The 22156-nt window shown below is 38.8% G+C and overlaps 2 protein-coding genes across 2 annotated transcripts; both read left to right on the top strand.

Moving 5' to 3' along the window:
- Positions 1-16445: 16445 nt before the first annotated feature.
- N7539_000206 (uncharacterized protein) lies at positions 16446-17640 on the top strand (the record flags this gene model as incomplete). The annotated part of the gene is given in 2 exon segments (XM_056929810.1): positions 16446-16688; positions 16699-17640. 2 exon segments carry the CDS (start codon positions 16446-16448, stop codon positions 17638-17640), a joined length of 1185 nt encoding a protein of 394 aa, XP_056794103.1.
- A 727-nt stretch (positions 17641-18367) lies between these two features.
- Positions 18368-21874, top strand: N7539_000205 (GTPase-activating protein; the record flags this gene model as incomplete). Its single annotated transcript, XM_056929809.1, has 3 exons — positions 18368-19169; positions 19235-19586; positions 19636-21874. The coding sequence occupies 3 exons, from the start codon at positions 18368-18370 to the stop codon at positions 21872-21874; spliced, it is 3393 nt and encodes a 1130-aa protein (XP_056794102.1).
- Positions 21875-22156: the final 282 nt, after the last annotated feature.

Here is a 22156-nt window from a genome sequence, read left to right as displayed (position 1 = left end):
TCGAGTTATAAACGTTATTAGATCCTCTAAGTCCGCCGCTATTCTAAGTCGATAGAATCCCTACTGTACGTCGAGTTTAGTAAAGCGTCTTACGCGGGCTAACCGGTCTATTATCTCGTTAATAAGTAGTAACGGGTAGATATCTTTTTCCGTGACTATATTTAGTCGTCGGTAGTCTATACAGAAGCGTAGTCCGCTATCTACCTTCTTCGCTATTAGGATTAGAGAAGCGAAGGAGTACCTCGACGGAACGATAAAGCCCTTTTATAAGTTCTCGAAAAGATACTTTCGAACTACTTTAAGCTTCTTCTAGTTTATCTTATAGAGGGAGTAACGGCCTAGTCTCTACTCTCCGTTAAGGAGGATCTTATAGTTAAATAGGCCCCGATATAGTAGTAGAACGTCGGACTTATATTACGAGAAGAACTCCTATAGATTATAGTATACCTTAGGAATTTACTATTAAATAGACTCCTTCTCCGTAACTACTTTATTCCTAGGAGCTAGTTCCGTAATTACTACGTCGATCTCGTTAAGAGTAGTAATAAATACTTTAGTATCCTTAGCCTATATATAGCGTTTAAACCCTACTTAACTAATAAAAGCTCGAGCGGGACTTAGAAATACGGTATTTAATTCTGCGCGAGACGGTTAAGGAGCTAGGACTACCGGTTCTCTATCCCCGGCCGTTATATAGCTAAATACCTTATAGGCTCGTGTATAATTACTTAAGAACTCTTTAGGAAGTCGATATTCGGCGTTATACGTAATTAAAGTAACCCGAGATCTATTAATCCGCTCCTACTCGATTAGTCGCTCTATTTCCTAGTTATAGACTTCGGTATACGCCTAATATTTCTAATTTATAACCCGCGGACGTATTAATACCGGTAGAGGGATCTCTAGAGTTAGTTTCCTAGCTATCTTATCTACTATAGTAACTTTAGTAGGCTACTAGATTCGGTAATTCGTATAATCTAATAATACTTAATAATACGCAAACTAGGCTCGTCTGATAATTATATAGTAATAACCTAAACTAGTAATAAGGAACGGTATCTGATAAAACTGTTGTCTGTCGATCTAGAGAGTCAGAACGATTATATAGGTAATAGCGTTTCTACCTTTCCTATTATATCCCTCTATCTTTATTAGCTAGGGTAAAGGTATCTATAGAATATTCTAAATATCTCGGATAGTACAGGCTAATCCTTTATCGATAGCTATATAGGGTATTACTCTAGTATCGAGTAAAGTAGTTATACGGGTTAACTAACTATTAGATATAAGTATAATTAGAAAAGTAAATTATTCGTTATTTCCTAATACTATATATAAATCTAAAGGTATAACTACTTTTGTAATACTTATACCTAGAAGGGAGACTTATTCTAGGCTTAGGCTTTTCCCGTCTCGGAGGGTTTAGAGATCTCTTCTATATAACTAGGATTAGGTACTAATATCTTAGCTACTAAAGTAGCGCGTTCCTTACTAGGATACTTAGAAGATATATATCCGGTCTATCTATATCTAAAGTATCGTCCTTCCTTTATATAGCGGGTATAGATCTCCCTATCTAGACTCTTAGCGTTAGGTACTAGGATTATCTTTATCTCGCGAGGCGTAGTACTAGACGATACCGAAGTTATAGTAGTAGTTTTATCGTTAGACTTCTTAGAGAAATACGCCTTCGATACTCTAGACGGGTTAGTACTTTTATTATTAGTAGTCTAGCTATATCGCTAAGCGGAGATCTAGCTACTTAGGTAAAGAGCGTCGTACTTCTTTCTAATCTTATAGCTAAACTCGGTGAAGGATATAAGGGGCTTATCGATTAAGTTAATATCGATAATCTCCCGAAGTCGGAGAGTTAAGTAGTTCTAGAGGGCGTACTTCTTCTAGCGCTCGCCTATAATAAGTTTACCGGCGTCGAAGAGATAAGAGAACTAAGATAGGAAGTCGCTAAATAACTAGCTACCCTATATCTCTAAATTTTAGAAATCCTATTCAGAGCGTATAGCTTTATTATAGTCGCTAAAGATAGATCTAAGATACTTAAAGAGGTCGTTATAGTTCTAGTATCGCTCGGAGGCTATACCTATTATACGTTAATTAATATTCCGTTCGGCTATATCTCTGTATCGAGAGTAAGTATAGTCTAAAGCTAAGGGATCGGTAAGGTCTAGTCCTATACTATATAGCTTACGCTCTATCGCGATCTTCTAGTTTTCCTAAGTTATTTCCTTTCTATCGGTAAGTAGGGGTAGATCGGGGATCTTAAATTTATATATAGTATATATAGAATCGGAGCGGCCCGTTATAGTAGTATCTACGGTAGCTTTACGCTACTCGCGTTAGTTAGTAGGAGGTACAGGACGGCTCGTTTCGATTCGATCGGCGGAGATATAGACCTACTAGAGGGTTATCTATAAAAGCTTAATAGTAGTAGCGTTAAGATCGGTACGTTCCTCGGACTTACGGAGGAGCTCGTCGTTCGTTATCTTCTAGTTTATTAGTTTAACTACCTTAGCGGTAGCTATAGTAAGCTATCCGTGTTATTCCTCTACTTCGTTATCGAGATAATATAAGTAGTCGACCGTCGCTCGCTATATATCCCGTATTAAGTCGAATATAAACCTAGGTTCGTCGCGTACTAAGTCGATAAAATTCTTATAGCTAAGTTTTCTATCGCGTAAATACTCGAGTAGATTATCTAGCTAAGGCGTAACCTAAATAAAACGTATATCGTAGTCTTTATAGGGAAGATTGTTAGGTCCGGCTAAGGAGCTCTATCGATATATACCACGCGACTCTCCCTAACCGGGTTCTTTATTAATACCTAGGCGTACTATATTAATAGGTACTACCGTGTCGATTGTTTAAAGGGAAAAGAGAAAAATAAGGGAAGATAATATATAAAGACTTAATAACTCGTAGTAAGCGCCGGTCTGTTATATAAAGGTAAAAAGAATATTAAAGGTCTTAGTTTTTATATAACTCCTAGGTAGTATAGCTACGAGAAACTACGTATAGAAGGAAGAAGGTAAAGTAACTATATCCTATATAACGAAGAAAACTAAGACGAAGGGGAAAAAGGAAAGGAAGAAATAAGGAAGGTAAAGTACTATCTTAAATACCTATCGTAGGCGGGGCTATAGTGAGGCGGCAGAATCCTTATGGAAAGTCCCGGATAGAAGGTTCCTCTATAGAAGTAAACCGAAAGGCAAACAATCCTTAGGCTCTAGCGCACACATACGCGTGAGGCTTCTATTAATAACGCGTAGGTAAATATCTGATCTTATAAACGTAAATATCGATTATGTGATCCCCTCCTTAACTCCCTAAGTCTATATCTATTAACTGGCTAACCAACCCACTAGTTGATACCAACTCGCCAGTCGGCTGACTAACTGGTCAGTGAACTTACTAGTTCACGGTGACTGACCAGTTGACTCATCCAACCAACTCTATACTCCAAGTCTGTTCACGAACTGGTTAACCGACTAGCCAGTTGACTATTGACTTGTTGCCTATGCGTCACAGTATGTTTACTTTTTGTAAGCCTAAGTAATTATACTATTCGTAAGCTTAAAAAGGAAGCCGGAGGTTAATATACTACTATCTGTATATTTACCGGCCTAATCTGTATTAACGAATCTAAAAAGGGGATCTAGTAAGTAGGAATACGCGATAGTAAGCGTTTTAGAATCCTTAAGATACCGAAAGATACGCTTTAATATAGTTATATACTTCGCGGAGGGGTTATATATATATCTTATAAGCTTTGTAACTACGAATATAATATCTAGTCGTATATTAACTATTAACTAAATAAGTAAGCCTACTATCTTACGGTAAGCTTTAACTTCCGCCGGAGTCGTAGTATCCTTATATAGTTATAGGATCTTCTTATTATAAAATAGCGTAGGGACTACGTATATATCTTATAGGTTAAATTTCGCGAGGACCTTTCGAATATAGGTAAGCTAAGAGAGCTTTATCTTACTATCTATATAAATAATATTAATCGTAAGGAATCGCGTAGTAGTACTATTATTAGTAATATCGAAGGATTTACGAATATAGTCCTTAAGCTATATAAGAGATATATCTAAAGGCGTAATAATTAGTATATTATTAATATATATAAGAAGATAGAGCTTACGTTTTATATATACGAATACCGAATAGTCTATATATAAGCGAATAAATCTAATTACTATTAGAGCCCTATAGATAGTATTATACTATTCGCGAGGACTCTGTTTTAGACCGTATAAAGTCTTTAAAAGAAGGCCGTATTTTCTAGGCTCTTTAGAACTATTAGGAAGTTAAATATAGATTTCTTTAAGAAGCTCTACGTTAAGGAATACCGTAACGAAGTTAATATAATATATCTACTAGCCGAAATATATAGCTATTACGTAGAATATTTTAAAGCTTAAAGCTTTAGCTATACTTATATAAATATTAAGATAATCGATTCCTTCGCGCTACTTAAACCCTTTTATAACGAGACGCGCTTTATAGGTCCTATTATCCTTAATACGAAAGACCTATCGAAGCGGAAGAAGTATCTTTTTAGTGTCTTTAGTAGGAAGATCGTATATACGCTAAGTACTATTTTTTAGCTACTTCTATATTTCCTTATCTATAGCTTTAATCTATTTAGTCTATTTATCCTTACTATAATTTTATATTATATCCTACTAGCTATCTAGTTTATATAGCGTTAATTAAGCTAAAGCTTAATATAAAAGTTTTAGAAGTAGTTATAAGTCTACGGCTATACTACGAATTAAAAAAGTAGCGTATTTAATATAGTTAGCTAGAGCTATATATAAATACTTAAGAGAATATAAATATTCCTCTAACTCTATAGCTACTTAAGTCTTCTTATAAATACGTAAGGAACGCTAAAGACCTATCTTAGATTATAGATTTTTATTAATAGTTTAAGAACTACCCTCGATAGTTTTAGGATTAGCCTCGATAGTTTCAGAACTACCTTCTATAGTTTAAGGGTTATCGTCGATATTTCTAGGACTACCCTCGATAGTTTCGGAACTATCCTCTATAGTTTAAGGGTTATCGTCGATATTTCTAGGACTACCCTCGATAGTTTCGGAACTATCCTCTATAGTTTAAGGGCTATCGTCGATATATTTATTCTATTTATAGGTAAATCTCTGCTTAATCTATTTACGAAGCTTTTTAAGTTAGGCTTTATATTTAAATAATAAAAGTAGTATATTAGACTATTTAGATAATAGTAGATCTCCTATTAGAATATAAGAAGATAGGATTACTAGCTTTACTAGCTTATTAGGGCTATTAGCTAAATCTAGCTAAACTAGTTAATCGCTATTAGCCGGTAGGAAATCCGATAGTATATAATAGCGTTAATTAGCCGTAGATTACGTAGGAATAGACTTTAGCTCTATATCGAGATCGTACGTAGGCTTAGGTAGATCCTTCGTTATATTCTTATTAAAGACTATATTATAAGAGACTACGATCTTCTTTAAATAAATATTATAGAGGCGATACCTATTAGTACTATAGCCTACTAGCCTTACTTCGGCTATATACAGAGAAAGTTTATCTACCCTACGTTCCTTTAGAATTAGATACTAAGCTTAGTAGCTAAGTACGCGTAGATTTAAAATATCTGGCTTTTTACCGTAGAAAGCTTTATATAGAGTTATATTAATAGTAGACTACTAGAGACGGTTTATAGTATAATTAATACCTAAAAGTAGCTTATCCTATAGATATTTAGGAAGCTAATTTTTAGCTAATATAGTAACTAGCGGCTTAATAAGCTAACGATTCCTAATCTCCGTAATACTATTAAGCTAAGGTATATAGGAGGGAATAGGGTCCTAAATAATACCGCTTTCTTCGTAAAAAGTAGCGATTTTAATATATTCTTACGTATTATCGCCTAAAATTACCTTAATTTTATAGTTAAATTACGTTAAAAAGTAGGTTACTAATATACAAATCTTATTAGTAATTTCGCTCTTAGTCTTTAATAGGAAGACCTAATAGAAACGCGTTATATTATTAGTAACGGTTATAAAATAACGATAGCCTCTAACGCCTACGATAGAAATAGGATCCTAAATATCGATATAAAGCTTCTGCGCTAGTATAGTCTTAATATACTTACTTCGTCTAAAAGATAAGGTATAATCTTTACTAAGAATATACAGAGGATAAGGATACTTAATACTAGATCCCTTTTTAATATTAATTCCTTCGGTATATTTAGGTATACGCTTTACCTTCTACTTACCTATATAATAGGCTCTGCGATAAGCTAGGTCTATTATAATAGGTTAAATTTTACCGATTTAAAAAGCTATAGCCGAATCTATAGCGGGTATATAACCGTTACTAAATATATAGGATAGTTAAATAGATAGAGCTCTAAGTATATTAATATAACTATTACTATTATAGATATAAACCTAATATTAACTGTTCTCCTACTTAGCTATAACGATAAGCTCTTCCCCCCTATAGAGGGAGCTATATATCTTATTAAATCGAGTCTTAATACTAGAATCCTTCGTAAGTTACTATAAGAAAATTAGGTTTATATTAAAAGAAGGAATATACTAGACTTTGAATAGCTTAAGCTTAGAAATAGTGTTTCTATTTAAAAAGTTTAGGATAATATTACTATATCCTTTAGTCTGTACTTAATAACCGTTTAGGAGCTTTATATTAGTAATGAGTAGCGTAAAATTAATAAAATTTACACGATAAGGTATTATATATACTGATATACTAGAGTCTACTATCTAAATATACTATTCGTTGTTATCTATTAATAGAGCCGTAATATTAACGGCTAATAAGCTTATTTCGGCGAAGCTTATTAAAATCTTCTCCGATTTCTCTTTCGATTTTAAGTCCTTTTTTAAATTAGAAGTACTAGCTATAGCTATATTAACGCTACCTTAAGAGGTATCCTTAGATTTAGGGTTAAAGAAGTACTACTTACTAGTATAATAAGTAGAACGCTTATAGTAGATATAATAATACTATAGCTCTAAGTTATCTTTGTTATTTTAGCCTTAGCTACGATCTTATCTAGCTCCTCTACCGCGGCCTCTGTTATCTTAGCCTCTTCCTCTACCTCTACCTCGATTACTTTAGGTAGATTTAGCTTCTTTTAAGGTAGAAACGGCCGCGATTACTATATTTACAGACTTTTTATTCGACTTATATTCGATAAATTTACCGAAAATATAATTAAGTATACTATCCGGATTAGTTAGAGGTTTATATATATTTAAGAAACCTTTTATACTTTAGTAGCCGTTAATTATAAGCTTAAAATAAGCCAGAGCCTATTTAGGTAGTAATAGGGTATTTAGAATAGCTAAATTTATAAGATCTAGAGTAGCTTACTATTTAGTAATAAAATTATATAGATTACTCCTAGTATATATAAGCTTAATTAACGAAGATAGCCTATAGCTTAAAGTAGTATAGTTATTAGTACTATATATATTACTAATTCGAAGAAATATTTTATAAGAATCTTTATAATCGCGTATAAAGCTACGAGCTAAATCGCTAAGTATATAATAGATAAGGTATTTCGTAAGTGTATATTTATAGCGAAACTAGTGAAATCGGTTATTTAGTTAAGTTATATTTTTATTAATCTACTTATTAAATTCCTCTTCGGTAGGCTCTTATCTAAGTTAAGCGAAAAGAACGTTTTAAATAGCTTCCTCTATAGGAGTATCACGAGGCTCTTAAATAGGATATATTATTTTACTAGTAATAACAGACTATAGGTCTTCGTCTAGACTATCTATAATAAATTAAAGCCCCTATCTCTACTTCTCGAAGTTAGCTCTTTCCTTAAGCGTAGGAACTAATTCGGCGAAGGTTTTAGCCGCCTTATAAGCCTCGAGATCGGAAACTATATTAAATATTATAAATATATTAATCCTACTACGATAAAGTACTACTATATAGGTAACGTATAGCTTAAAAGCTCTAAATAGCGTAAGAGCCGGAAGATATAAGGTCTACTATAACAAAGGTATATTATATAATAAGCCTACTATAGCGAAGTACCGCTACGTAGGCGTATCTACTCTAGCGATATACCGCTACGTAGGCGTGCCTGCTATAGCGATATACCGCTATATAGGTAAAGAGCGTAAGAGCTCTAAAAATAGCGTAGAAGCTAGAAGGATTTTATATATTTTTAAATAGTGTTAGAGCCGAAGGAGGGACTTTTAGTAACGATTCGATGCGATAGCTTCGGTAGCTATATTCGATACGTAGGGATCGTTAAGTCGTAAAGAGGTACGAAGTCTGTACTCTATAGAAGACGCAAAACGCGCCGAAAAACGATAGAAAAAGAGGTTATTATATAAGTTATACCTAGGTAGTAAGGAAATATAAATAATCTTACTCTTTATACGCTAAGTAGGGCTTATAACCTATTAGAGGCTACTAGGAAAACGTAGTAGACCTAAAAGAGGGGAGAAAAGGAAAGGTAAGATTATATCTAGTAAGAGATACCTATCTAAGCTACGAAGGTAGTATACGTAGGCGTATACTACGCTAGTAACACGCCTAACTACTAAGCTATCTTAATAGTAGTAGGGTCCCTTTATCTTTCTATATCTTTATCGATCGTATAGCTCCTATTATATAGTTATATCTTTATCTTAGAGGTTATAAACGCGGGATTAGGCGTTATATCTACGTCTATATATCTTTTTCGTCTTTATCTTAGGTATATAGGTATAGGGATAAGTATTTCGTCTTTCTATTATATCGCTCTTTAATCCGGATATTACTATTTTTATAGTTATAGCGCTTTCTTTATATATTTATCTTATCCTATCCTACGGCGCTATTAGGCGTCGTCGTAGAGATAGTATAAGAGGGACGCTAGATCTCTTCCTATCTTACTCTTAATTAGAGTCTTCTATTATACCTTCGAACTTCGTATCTTAGAGTATCCCTAGTAGTTCTATAGCGATATAGTATATCTGCTATTTAGAGTACTTACGCTAGAATCCCTAGTACTAGTATATTATACCTTTTAGTCGGTATATCTACTTATATTATACTACTAGACGCTATCCTTATCGTATAGTAAGTCCTTCTTATCCTTTACGGGATTTAGCTAACTTATATATCCCTATAGCTCGATCCCCGAGTTATTACTTCTATAAATATAGTTCTAAGTACTCTTCTAACTAATAGTACTATACTTACTATTACGCTCTACGAGTTCTAAGATACTTATCTATATCTAGTAGCTATAATTCGGAGAGATAAGATCTCTATAGATCCTAATATTCCTATTTCTTCTTCTCCTCTTAGAGTAGAAAGCGTATCTCCTCTATCTCTATCTCCGCCTCTATCTCTATCTCTATCTCTATCTCTATTACTACTATTACCTAAAGAGAAAGGAGAGGGTATATCTCCTCCTTTATCCCTATCTCTATATAGTAATTTAGAGTTATAGACGCCTATACTAGTTATATTTATAACTAGATAGAAGGTACTTTAGCTAGTAGATATAGTACTATTTAGTTATTAGGAGTAGCGGTTTATAGAGTTATACTAGCTTCTAACGTTATAGGTAGTATATATATTTATTATTAGAGTTATAAGTTTTACTATCGTATATCTTCTATTATAGTATAATAAGACTAGGGCGTAGGTCGGTAGCTCTAGGATACTATATTAGCTTAGGATATCCGCCTCTTATAGTATCTTATTCTTCTAGCGAGTTACTTATCTTTTCGGGCTTCCTACGCTATCTATATAAGATATCTTTATATATCTTTTATATATCCTACGCGAGTTAATTCTCTCTGCTAGTAGCCTTATATTATCGTATTTCTTTCTTTTACTTCTTAATACTCTTCTTATAGAGGACTAGCGTCTTCTATACGTTTATATTAGCTATTATATTTTTCTATTTACGTTCTCTATCTACTTACGTACTTATTTAGATATAAATTCTTTAAATACTACTATTTCTTCGATATATATAAGTAGCTCCTATATATTTTCTTCGTCTCTATAGTCTACCTATTTAATATAGTAGTACTTCTTATCCTTCGATTCTTATAGGATACGTTCTATAAGCTATTCGTTAGTATCGCCGACCTATATTAGTCCTAGTTATTAGTTCTTCTCGTATAGGTTACTATAGTATAGCTCGAGTAGCAAGATATAGACTATAGGATAGATTATATAGTATTACGGTATAAGGATTAGGCGGTATACTTACTATCCGATCTTTTCTGCGATTTAGAATAGTCCTATATAATAGTAGTTAATCTTCCTAGCTAGGTACTTTTACGTAATATTTTTATTCCTTAGTAGGACCTATTCGCCTATATAGAATTCCTTATCTAAGCGTTTCTTATCTATATTTCGTTTTATCGCTTCCTTTGCCTATTATAGGCGAGTATATAGTTATTCTTATATTATAACTATTTCGCCTATATAGGTAGTTATATTTCCTACTTCTTATTCTTACTCCTCTATTTAGACTAAGAGTCGTAGGTCTAGTCTTATACCTATAAGTATATATATAGGTATAATTCTATATACGCTATATATAGCGTTATTATAGACTATCTACGTAAGTAGGAGCTATCTTACCTAATCGTCTTACTTCTAGTTAATATAGCTATAGAGGTAGTACTCTAGAGTTTAGTTTTATCTCTCTATCTAGCTATCTATCTACGGATAAAATACTATAGATAGATATTTTCTTACTCCTAGTAAATAGTAGAAGCGGGACTAGAACTCGCTTATAAATACGCTCCCGCGGTCGCTTACGATATTCTCTAGTATTCTAAAGTATAGGATTATACGGTTATAGAATTTATCCGCGAGTCCTTCTGTGTTAATATCCTTTATATATAGGATATAGAGCGAGTACTTCGTGAATAAATCGACTATTACTATAATAGAGTTATAGGCCTTTCTGTTCTAATAGGATAGGGGTAGGCCTATAATAAAGTCGATACTTATCTATTCTATCGGCTTCTGTAGTACTAGTAGCGGTTCTAGGAGCCTATATAGCTTATATCGCTTAACGGCGGCCTTTTAATAAATATAATACTTACTAATATATTCTACGATTATTTTATATATATTTATCTACTAGAAATACGATCTAATCGATTCGCTAGTATATCTTATAGTATAGTATTCTACTATAGGATCGTCGTAATATATATATATAATTTCTACGATTAGCGCTAGTTTATTTAGGATATATATCTTCTTACTCCTCCTAAGAAGGTTATCTTTCTAAGAGATACTCTATAGACCGTCCTTTAGCTAGTCTCCCTCTCTAATCTCCTATCTCTTCTTAGTAGAATCTATATCTCGTATTTATATAAGATAGATTAATTTAGTAAGAGGTATTAGAAATACCTATACTATAGATAATTCTTCTATAGTCCCTATAATTATAGCCTATTAGCTAATTATTATCCTATACCCTTCCGCTTCTATCTCCCTTTCGAAGACTATATTTAGTATAAGGATTCCTATAGGAGGATCCTTTATCTCTTTCCCTTATAGGATATATTACTTTAGTTATACTATTAAGTCTTCTAGGCGGTCCTTACTACTTATATCTTCTATATATTCTTATTTATAGTCCGGCCTTCTACTCGGAGTATCCGCTAGGTTTTACGATCCTACACAGAAGATAATAATAAAATTATATTATACTAAGTATTCTATCTATTATATCTATCTTCGGGAGAGCTCCTTCGTACTTATAAATTTTATAAGATTTATATAGTCTATTTTTACTATAATTTAATATACGCTATCCTCTAGGTAGTATCGTTATTCCTTAAAGTATTCTATAATAGCGAGTATTTCTTAGTTATCTACTTTATAGTTTATCTATATAGGGATTATCTTTTTCGAGTAGAATATAATTAGCTTCTATACTCCTAACTCTTACTTCTATAAGTAGATCCCTCTATATATATATCCCGACGCGTCTAACTCGATTATACTTTAGAGGTTAGGGTCGAAATATATAAGTATTAGTACACAGAGGAAGCGCGCTTTAACTTTATTAAATATCTTTTATATATTATTAGTTAGCTTAAAGTCTTACTTCTACTTATTCTATCCTTTTTATTATACGTCTAGTCCCTAGACTAGGTCCGTAAGGGGCTTAGTAATCTTTAAGTATAAATCGATAAATCGGCGGTAGAAGTTCGCGAATCCTAAGAACTACTAGATATCGAAGATATACTCTAGCTCTAGCTAATTACGGATAGTAGCTATCCTTATATTATCTATTATAACTCTCTTATCGCTTACGATAAAACTAAGGAATTCGATCTATATAGTATAAAAGGTATACTTCTCTAGTCTAGCGTATAGGTTCTATTCTTATAGGCGCTATAGTACCGCGTATATATCGCGGATATAGCTTTCTATATCCTATAAGAAGATTAGGATATTATCGAGATATATAATAAGATATATATCGATAAGACCTACTAGTATCTTATTAATATAGGACTAGAATATTACTAGCGTATTTACTAGGCTAAAAGGTATTATATAGTACTCAAAATATCTATAATATATACGAAATACGGTCTTCTACTTATCTCCTTTCCTAATATAAATATAGTAGTATATATCTTATAGGTCTAACTTAGTATAGACTCTCGCGCCTACGAGTTATATAAGTAACTCGCTAATTAAAGGAAGTATATATTAATTCTTTACTATAATTATATTAAGGCTCCTATAGTCTATATATAGGCAGAGTTTCCTATTCTTCTTTAGTATAAAAAGGACTAGCGCTCCTCTCTCGCTCTTACTATATTATATCTATCCCTTCGCGAGGCTATCTATTATATACTCTTTTAGTACTTCTAATTCCGCGATTAATAGTAGATAGAGCGGCTTAAATAGTACTACTCCCTTAGGGATTAGATTAATTATATAATTATATTATAAGTACTCTATAAGTACCGACGCCCTCTCTATATTAAAAATATCTATATACTCCTTATAATCCGGAGGGACTACTAGATCTAGGGGTTCTATCGTTATTCCTAGTATAGTAATATATCCCTCTTCTACTCTTCTAGCTATAGCTATATCTATATCTTATAGTATAAACTATAGTTCGCTATATATCGAGTTTAGCTATATTAGCTCTTCTTCGAACTCTTCTATAGGAATCTCTTCTAATTTAAGTAGTATCTTACCCTTATAGGACTATCTATACTATACCTAATCGATCTCTAGGTTTACTCTCTAGAGCTAGTTATATCCTAGGATTATATTATATCTAGATATATCTACTAACTTATACTACTATTTTAGCTTTATACGAGTCCTAGTACTATCTATAAGCCTTAGGAGTATCTTCTAGCTACTATACAATTAAATCTTATATCCGTCGACTACTTTGACTTTATAAGGTACTTCCTATATATCTTATAGGTATTATTTTATCTAAATTTAGCTAATAAAGCTCTTATTCGCTCTACTATCGATTAGTATCTATACTACTTCTATCAGAGTATCTTCTATATCTAATATAAGCGCTTTATATACTAGTATATTTTAGGAGGTCTCCTAGCTACTCCTCTTTTCTAGCGTTATACCTAATACTATAGGGGCTTATAGTAAAGGGTTATCTATTTTTTTAACTCGCTCTTTACCTTTATCTAGTAATCTCTTACGAGATACCTAGGCTTCTTATAGAAATAGTACTCTATAGTATCGCTTCCTTTAAATTTATACTTTTCTACTCCGCCTATCTAGTCGGATATCTTAGTTCTAGCGTACTATAGCTTCTACGTATTACTATTCTACTTTTACTTATCTCTCTATAATCTCTATAGATAGGATCTTACTTCCCCCTATAACTTCTATAGGTAGGATCTTACGGCTAACTCTCTTTTCCTATTATCGTATCTCTTATTTCGGAGTACTATTTATCTAGTTAGTATTTACTACTCTACTATATTATAGTATTTTACCTAGTTATCCTAGATATTAGTTATAGGTTTAGGGAATCTATAGTCTTCTAGCTCGATCTCTTATAGGATCCCTATATATAGGCACTAGACCCGCTTTTACTTTATAGATTAATTCTTAAGGGTATTATAGAGGGATATTATATAGTTTATATAATTATTTACGCTCTATATCTCCTTTTAGATATAGTACTACTAGTTACTTATTATATTATACTAGAGTTTTATAGGATCGGTAACTTACGAGAGTATCTACTCTTCGAATAGCGCCTATATTACCTTAAGGATTAGATTATTCTTATAGTATTATATCTAGTTATTATTCTTTACTCCTAATAGGAATTCCGAGACCTATATTACTCTTATATAGTCTATTAAGTACTATTCCGGATAACGGTCCTAGAATACTTTATTTACTATCTTAAATATATTCTATTTATTAGTACTATAGCTCTTATATAGCTTAATATTTAATAAGGCTCTTAGTTCTTACTTTCCCTTCGCTAGCTCTTAGAGTCGGAGTTACGTATCTGTGGGGTCCTAGAGGAGAGGATCCTTACTAGTACTACTACTCGTAATAGTATATATATAAGATAGTAGTACTACTAAGGATTCTTCTAAGATATCTAGTACTCCCGGTCCTATAATCTATATCTCTACCTCTAGGATTACTACTATATAGATATAATCCTAAAGCTTCTCTAGTAGCTTAGCTTTTTTTTTAATAAAGTTAATCCGCCGCTCTAAGACTTCTAGTTCCTTCTCCTACGTACGTTCTTCTTCGCGGTCTAGATCTCCTACTACTTCCGTAGTATTAGGAAGGGTCTATAAGAGATTAGTTATAGGGGTCCTTATAGTATCTCCTATAGGTTCTACGGCTTCTTACGTCTCCGCGTACGTAGTAGGTTCCGGGTCTTACGGGAGGCGGCTAGCTAAGCTACGGGTATTCGGGGATATCTTGCTGGTTCCAACGGTCCGATCTAGTAGTTTGAAGCGATTAGAATATTAGGACTAGGGTCTAGTCCCAAGGGGGGTTCGGATCAGAGTGAAGGTCCTAAGGTCTATTATTCAGACTAATCGCTAAGGAACTAAGGGGGTTCCTCCTGTGGGAAGTAGTTAGGGCCCGCGGGTACGGCGGGCCGTAACTACCTCTTACGCAAGAGTACTACGGCGGCCTATAGGCCCTATGTGCGTAGTGTGGCTGGGTCGTAACAGCTACTCTACGCGTATCTATAGAGATAACCTATTCAACTAGCGAATCCTCTTCTAGTTAGGTCAGTTTATAACTAGATAGGCGTTGATCAACGCGTGCTTCTCTCCCACTCGCGCGAGCAGCGAGAGTTCGGTAGGGTATATCGTATAGCTTTACAGCTACGCGAATCGATTTAATACGGCCATTTTTGATATCGTCAAGGGCTAATAGGATCTTGCCCTCTTGATTAGCTAATTTCTGTTGAAATCCAGTGCGAATTGGTGGCATGGTATATGGTTGAAGAAGGTAGATAGGTAGTTGGACGCGATTTTCAGTTGGGTGTGCCGCTTGACCGGGTATGCCGCTTGGCCGAGAATTACGTTACTTAGTGCCTCCTCTAGTCTAATGCCTCTTACTAGTCTTGTTCCATCTTCGCGAACTACAGTACCTCGTAAGCATCCGACGTGATTCAAGTTAATATGTAACCGAGACTTCAGCTGAATATCTCTAGCTGTATCATTATTTCCTAGTCGTTCAGCTGCGCTACGGTGTCTGTTGTCAAACGCCTTGAACCTACGGTGGAGAGTCTCATCTTCCACGCACGCAACTCCTGCACGACTCCAGAAGCCCAGGGGACAGTAGTTGCAGTACATAATAGACCGCACAGTCACATGACTGGCCCGAAACTGGCCAAGGGAACTGAAAGCCTCCTTTGACGAGAGCAAGTGCATTTTGTTTCTCCGATCTGATGGAATAAACAATACCTGTCTTTGATGATCGTGGCATCGCACTAAGCACGGATCCTTCGGTTGAATGGATGGATGATGTGTTCTTCTTTAGTCCTTACTCCTCAGACCATCGCCAGGAGAAGAGAGGACCCGCTCATGGTGTTGTGGTCACTGTGGTGTAACAAGAATACCTGCCAATCAAAGAGGTTGCCACGCAGGAGGCTAACGTCACCCTCCTCCACCTTGGGGCGCCTTTTTGACTAGTTGACTTGGGCCCGCGCTTATCTTCCGCTGGAGTCTGCAACGGAACTCCTTCTCCACTCTTCAACTTCCTCTCTCGCCTACTATCAAACAGTCGAGGCTGTCTTCAGCACTTCCTCATCACCACTGATATTCTGCTAATATACAAGCAGTTCTCTGCTTTCACTTTTTCTTCCCAGACCTTGTTCACAACCGGTTGTCTGTCATCGCGACTACAACATGCTGGCCCGTTCTCTTATGCTGCTGGGCGGCGCTGCCGTCTTGCCGGCCAGTTCGATGTTGATCCCCCCGGAGATGGAGCATCAAATGGAGCCAGTTCAAGACGGATTTATGAACGTTCATCCCGTGATTCTGGCTGATGCTCATCATGCGATGGTCAGCGTCCCGTGCCAGGACTGTCCTTTCCGCGAAGTTGACCACGAAGGTGTCGCCACCTGGGTCGAGGGCAAATCCCCCTCACTGGTATGTGCAGCCATCTCACCCGCTCATCGGACGGGAACGACCACCTTTGAACAAATCTGTGCTGACACATGACTCTGGCCAGATGCTGGATTTCTCCATCGAGGATAATCTGTTGTTGGCCAACGGACGACAGATTTTCCCTCCAGTCGATCCTGGTCCTCTTCGCGCTATCCAGCAACTTCAAGATGGGCAGATTTCCGAGCCTATGGCCTTGGGATACGCCTTGGAAATGATGCCACTGGAGACAAGTGATAAGGACGCCGGATCGGAAATCTACGACGTGCGATTGACCATTCTTGACCTCGAGAGACATCCTGTCCCAGTGGACACGGTCGCCGTTACGCTCTTGCAGGCCCCCGACGGCGAACTCTTCATCGCCAAAACCAAGATCGAACCAACCGCCCCACCTTCATCTGATCTCTCGTGGAAGAAGTGCGATGGCAAGGTCGCTTGTCTGCGGGAGCTCGCAATTGCCCGGGTACGAGGCCTTCTCGCGGCTGCGAAGGGGCGTGTTGCAGCCGCTGCTGGGAAGACTGGCCGAAAGGGCTGCCACGGAAAGCACAACCCAGCTAAGGGCATGGGTGCGTTTTCCGAATTCGAAAAGGAACACCATTGGGGTGGTCATCGTCACCATCACCACCACCATCGCCCCCATGGTGCGTTCGTCCGGACTTTCCGAAGAATCATTCACTTCATCATCGTTCCAGCTCTCGTCGGAATCTTGGCTGGTGTGGCGGCAAGCTCAATCGGCATGCTTATCGGTCAAGCCGTCGTCTTCATGTGGCGACGATACAGGGTTGGTCAGCCCCAGGAGCACAAGGCTTCTTGGGAGCAGGGCGAATCCTGTGAAAAGCAAAGTCTTATTGAGGACTCTGTAGAGGTTTCTGAGCAGGATGATCTTCCGCAGTACACCGAGTCCGTAACTCCCCGTGGCTCCATGGACAAGAACTAAGCTGTTCTAGCCTCGCTGTCCCCACAAAGTCTTTCCACGCGGGTCCTCCGGAGTTGCCGCAGCCATTTTGACAAGCCAGGCGCAACGCCGCTCTTTTGTTTTTTGTGTTTTTTTTGTTCTTCTTTTTTTTTTATCTCTTTTGTGGAAGTCAAATTGATAATTGATTACTCCTTCTCATTCTTATGACAGACAGATCCTCTTTTCAATTGGGATTTCTGTCTTTTTGTTCTCATACTCTGTAGCTCACACGGCAAATTCAATCCATTCTATCCTTCACTTCTTTCTGTTTGGCCGGTCTTATCAAGATAATTTCGGTCTTGTGCGCTGTAAAATAGCTCCTACTCTTTGTCTAGTGAAGTAGGCACGTCATTGAGCCCCAGTTCCCATGAATTGGTGCTGTAAGGCTGAAAGTCATGTGATAAGCTGCCTTCCACCCCTCTTATCGGTCCGACAATAACATCCCGCTCCATGTCCATGAGCTAGAGTTACAGTTCAAGTGATGCAGATTCTGAACCACGAATGGTTACACTCGTGTCATGACCTAAATACTGTCTTTTGAAATTTCCACCGGCTGCCTTTGTAGCGCTGTACACTAATCATCGGCTGGGCCGCAAGAACTGTCCCGGCTCCGCTGTTCTCACCAGCCTAGCTCCGCCGTGACCCGACATCATCGGATAGCTGCGAGGACTCGCCAGTGTCGCAAGGGCCAAACCAGACTCTGGCCACCATGATTTCGCTCTCCTCCTTCGTTCAGAAAGCTTCATCGTTGATTGACTCGGCGAACTTCAACCTTCCGTCTCTCTCATCCAATGACGACAATCCCTCCAAGGCCTCCCTCTTTCGCCAGCAGTTTCGTCTTCCTGATTCGCAGAACCCGTTGCAAGAGATCACAGCCGAGCTGATTCTTCCTCTACCGTCCAATACTTCTTCCGACTCTGCTGATGGTTCTCGTCGCGTCGACCGGCCTGGGAATCGCTATACTGGGCGCTTGCATCTGAGCGAGCGTTTCATTTGCTTCTCGACTCAGCCCACCAGTTTCTTGCCGTCATCCACATTGAGCGCGTCTACGAGCTGGACCGGGCAAACGCATGGCACAGGGCCATCTGGAAATGGCTTCACTTTGCCATTATCCTCCATCAGAAGGGTGGAACGATTGCACAGCGCTCGGGAAGTGTTCTCGTTGGCATTAACAACCTGGAATGGCATGCTCAACAAGACACAAGAACCAAACTTCGCTCCTCAACGACTCATTCTTCAACTCGTTGGAAGCAGGCAAGCATGTGAGCGGTTCTGTGATTGCTTGAAGAAGGGTCTACGGGAGGGCATGAAAGAGGTGGACAACTTGCGAAGCATCGTGTCAGATTGTTATTCGGAATATCTGCTCTCAGGAACGAAAGCAAAGGATGCGACGGATGGCCAAGGCCGTCAGCCTCCCGATGCTGGCCTTGGTATGCTTTTCCGATATCCGGGCGATGCTCGAAAATTGCGCGACCGAAGCAAGATGAGACTTTGGGGAGAATATTTCCGAGGTAAGGAACGGCCCTACTTTGGCTTGCCACTCTACTCCAGTAGGTTCTTACAGACTTTTTCACAGAAAATGGACGGAATGCTACACTAGTACGACAACCGACATTTCACAAACTGATTCGGGTTGGATTGCCGAACCGTCTGCGAGGCGAGATCTGGGAATTGACGTCCGGCTCCATGTTTCTTCGAATACGGTCACCAAAATTATATGCAGAGACGCTTGCCAAATTCGATGGCCAAGAGTCATTAGCTATTGATGAAATCGAGAAAGACCTGAACCGCAGTCTGCCAGAATACCCAGGTTTCCAGAGCGAAGAGGGTATTGGCCGCTTACGTCGCGTCCTGACGGCATATAGTTGGACCAATGCTGAGGTTGGCTATTGCCAAGCTATGAACATCGTGGTTGCCGCGCTGCTTATGTATGTTTCGCATAGCTTAGCTTCGATCTGCAGTCGCTAACATGAGCAGATACATGTCCGAGGCCCAGGCCTTCTTCCTTCTTTCCGTCCTGTGCGATCGCCTTCTCCCGGGTTACTACTCGACAACAATGTACGGAACTTTGCTTGACCAAAAGGTCTTCGAGTCCTTGGTGGAGAAGACGATGCCCGTGCTTTGGGAACATCTCACCAAATCAGATGTCCAACTTTCTGTGGTATCTCTTCCCTGGTTCCTCTCGCTGTACATCAATTCAATGCCCCTTGTCTTCGCTTTCAGGGTTCTTGATGTCTTTTTCTTGGAGGGCCCGAAAGTCCTCTTCCAAGTGGGTCTTGCCATTCTTCGCATCAATGGAGAAGAATTGCTCGATATCCAGGACGACGGATCATTCATCTCCATTTTGAAATCATATTTCTCTCGTCTTGATGAGTCCGCTCACCCGAGATCCGAGAATCCCAAGTTGCGTGCTATCACTCGATTCCAAGAGTTGATGGTGGTCGCATTCAAAGAGTTTTCAGGCATCACGCACAGTACCGTCACCGAACAACGTGAGAAGCACAAGAACGCAGTCTTGAACAACATCGAAAGTTTTGCCAAGCGTACTTCAATACGCAATCTGGGGCCTGAAAGTAAGCGGCTGAGCGTGGACGACTTGGGTACAATTTATGACAGGTTCTACGAGATTTTATATCACTGGGAACAGCAACAGAAGCTTGCCGACGAAGAGCGTCAACGGAACGAAAAGAAAAAGTCGCAGCGGCAGTCAATTCTCGGTCCACCAGTGGACAGGCAGGTCGGTCGTGTAGGGTTAGGTCCGAGTCCAACCCACATGAATTACGATGCTTTCCGGGACTTCATGGCCGCGACGTCAAAATGGGCCGCGTCCGACTCCCCTGCGCCGCTCAAAAATGATCCCTCGACCTCGGGGAGCTGGAGGGGCAATGCAAAAGCTTCTTTGTGGGCCAACCGGCGGCAAGCTGCCGATCATGAGTTCATGCAACGGCTTTACCGCAAATGGGCGACAGATCCCGATGAGGGGTTGAGCCTTCAAGATGTGGTCACTGGACTAGCTCGCTTGAAGGGCGCACCTGATATTATGAACAATATCAATTACTTCTTCGGGCTTTACGATGACTCTGGAAATGGTCAAGTCGACCGCGAAGGCATTCTCAAAATGTCCGAGGCCCTGCTCTTCCTGTCTCGTCGAGGCTTCGAGGGTACCATCACAGCGACTCCCTCCCAAGACGAGATCAACAATCCTCGGGGCAACAATGACGAGGCTGAACAAAGCAGATTGACGACCGACGAGAGGTTCCTTGGCAGTGTGAGCGCCTTCATTCGGCGCTGCTTTGAGTATGCCGACCCGAGTCATCCAGACCATCAAAGAGCTGGCTTCTCGAAGAAGACTGAAGAAGTGACTGAAAAGCTGGATGCATTTGCCATTGGTGACGACGACGAGGAAGAAGAAGAGGAGGAGGAGGATCTGATCGACATCAGTGACGACAAGGAATCAAAGACAGCCCCTGTAGAAAAGACCTCACCGCAGCCCACCGAATCAATTTCACCAAACCGACCCCGATCCGAGTCTGCAAATCCAGCCCTCGACCCCAATAACCCGCTTCACATCACTCTGCCCACATTCCGCATGGTTGTTCTGGCTGACGAATTACTGGAGCAATTTTTTGAATCTTACTTCCCCCAATCCTTCCATCTCTCCGACCATCCTCATCCCGCATCTGTCGCCGCATCGTCATCGCTTTCTTCTAATTTGACGACGTTCTCCAAGATCGGCCGTCCCTCTGCCTCTGTCACTGCTGGCGTGTCAGTTGCTGGAGCCTCAGGTGGTATTGTTCCACCTGGGAAAGGTCTTCGCGGTGTTTTGGACAACATCGTCACTGATGGTATCCGCATGGCAGCTGAAGTGAAGAAGCGCATGGACGACGCTCAGCGCGACCTTGAGCGCAATGCTCTGGGCCACCGTGACGAAGACGACGACGAGGACGACGAGGATGATTATCCTTCCCGACAAGGCGCGTCTGCCGCCGTGATGGCTGGCGGCATTTCCAGCTGGGGTGCTGGTGCATATGGACCAGATCCCGAGCGTCGCAGCGTGCGTGATGCAGACCGTGATCTTTTGGAAGGCGCCGAAGCGGACGTGATCAGCATACGTCCTACGAAGGACGAAGGGTCTAGTGAGGATAGTCATGGCGCTAGGCCGCCCACTGTCCAAGACACGGAGGTTGTTAGCAAGGTCGTGGAGTTTGAAAGTTAGACATCTGCTGCGTGCTGTTTTTTTTTTTTTTTTTTTTTTTTGGTTTCTTGATACTTGTCCTCCGTTAGCGACCTTCCATTCAATTATACTATTGATTCTTGTCCCTCGTACCGCCTCTCTCGGGACAGATTTCCATAATGCTCGCCAGCAAAATTCTTCATTCATCATACTCATTAGACAGCTAGATGAAACAGATATGTACATGTTCAATGAGGTTGCAGGGGAGAAACACAAGGTCATGCGGAAAATGCGGGTGACGGCTTGATTACTATCCATAACGTG

The sequence above is a fragment of the Penicillium diatomitis genome, assembly GCF_028827545.1.
Source record: "Penicillium diatomitis strain IBT 30728 chromosome Unknown utg000001l_segment0_segment0, whole genome shotgun sequence".
Classification (NCBI taxonomy): domain Eukaryota; kingdom Fungi; phylum Ascomycota; class Eurotiomycetes; order Eurotiales; family Aspergillaceae; genus Penicillium; species Penicillium diatomitis.
This window is presented reverse-complemented; position numbering and strand designations above follow the sequence as displayed.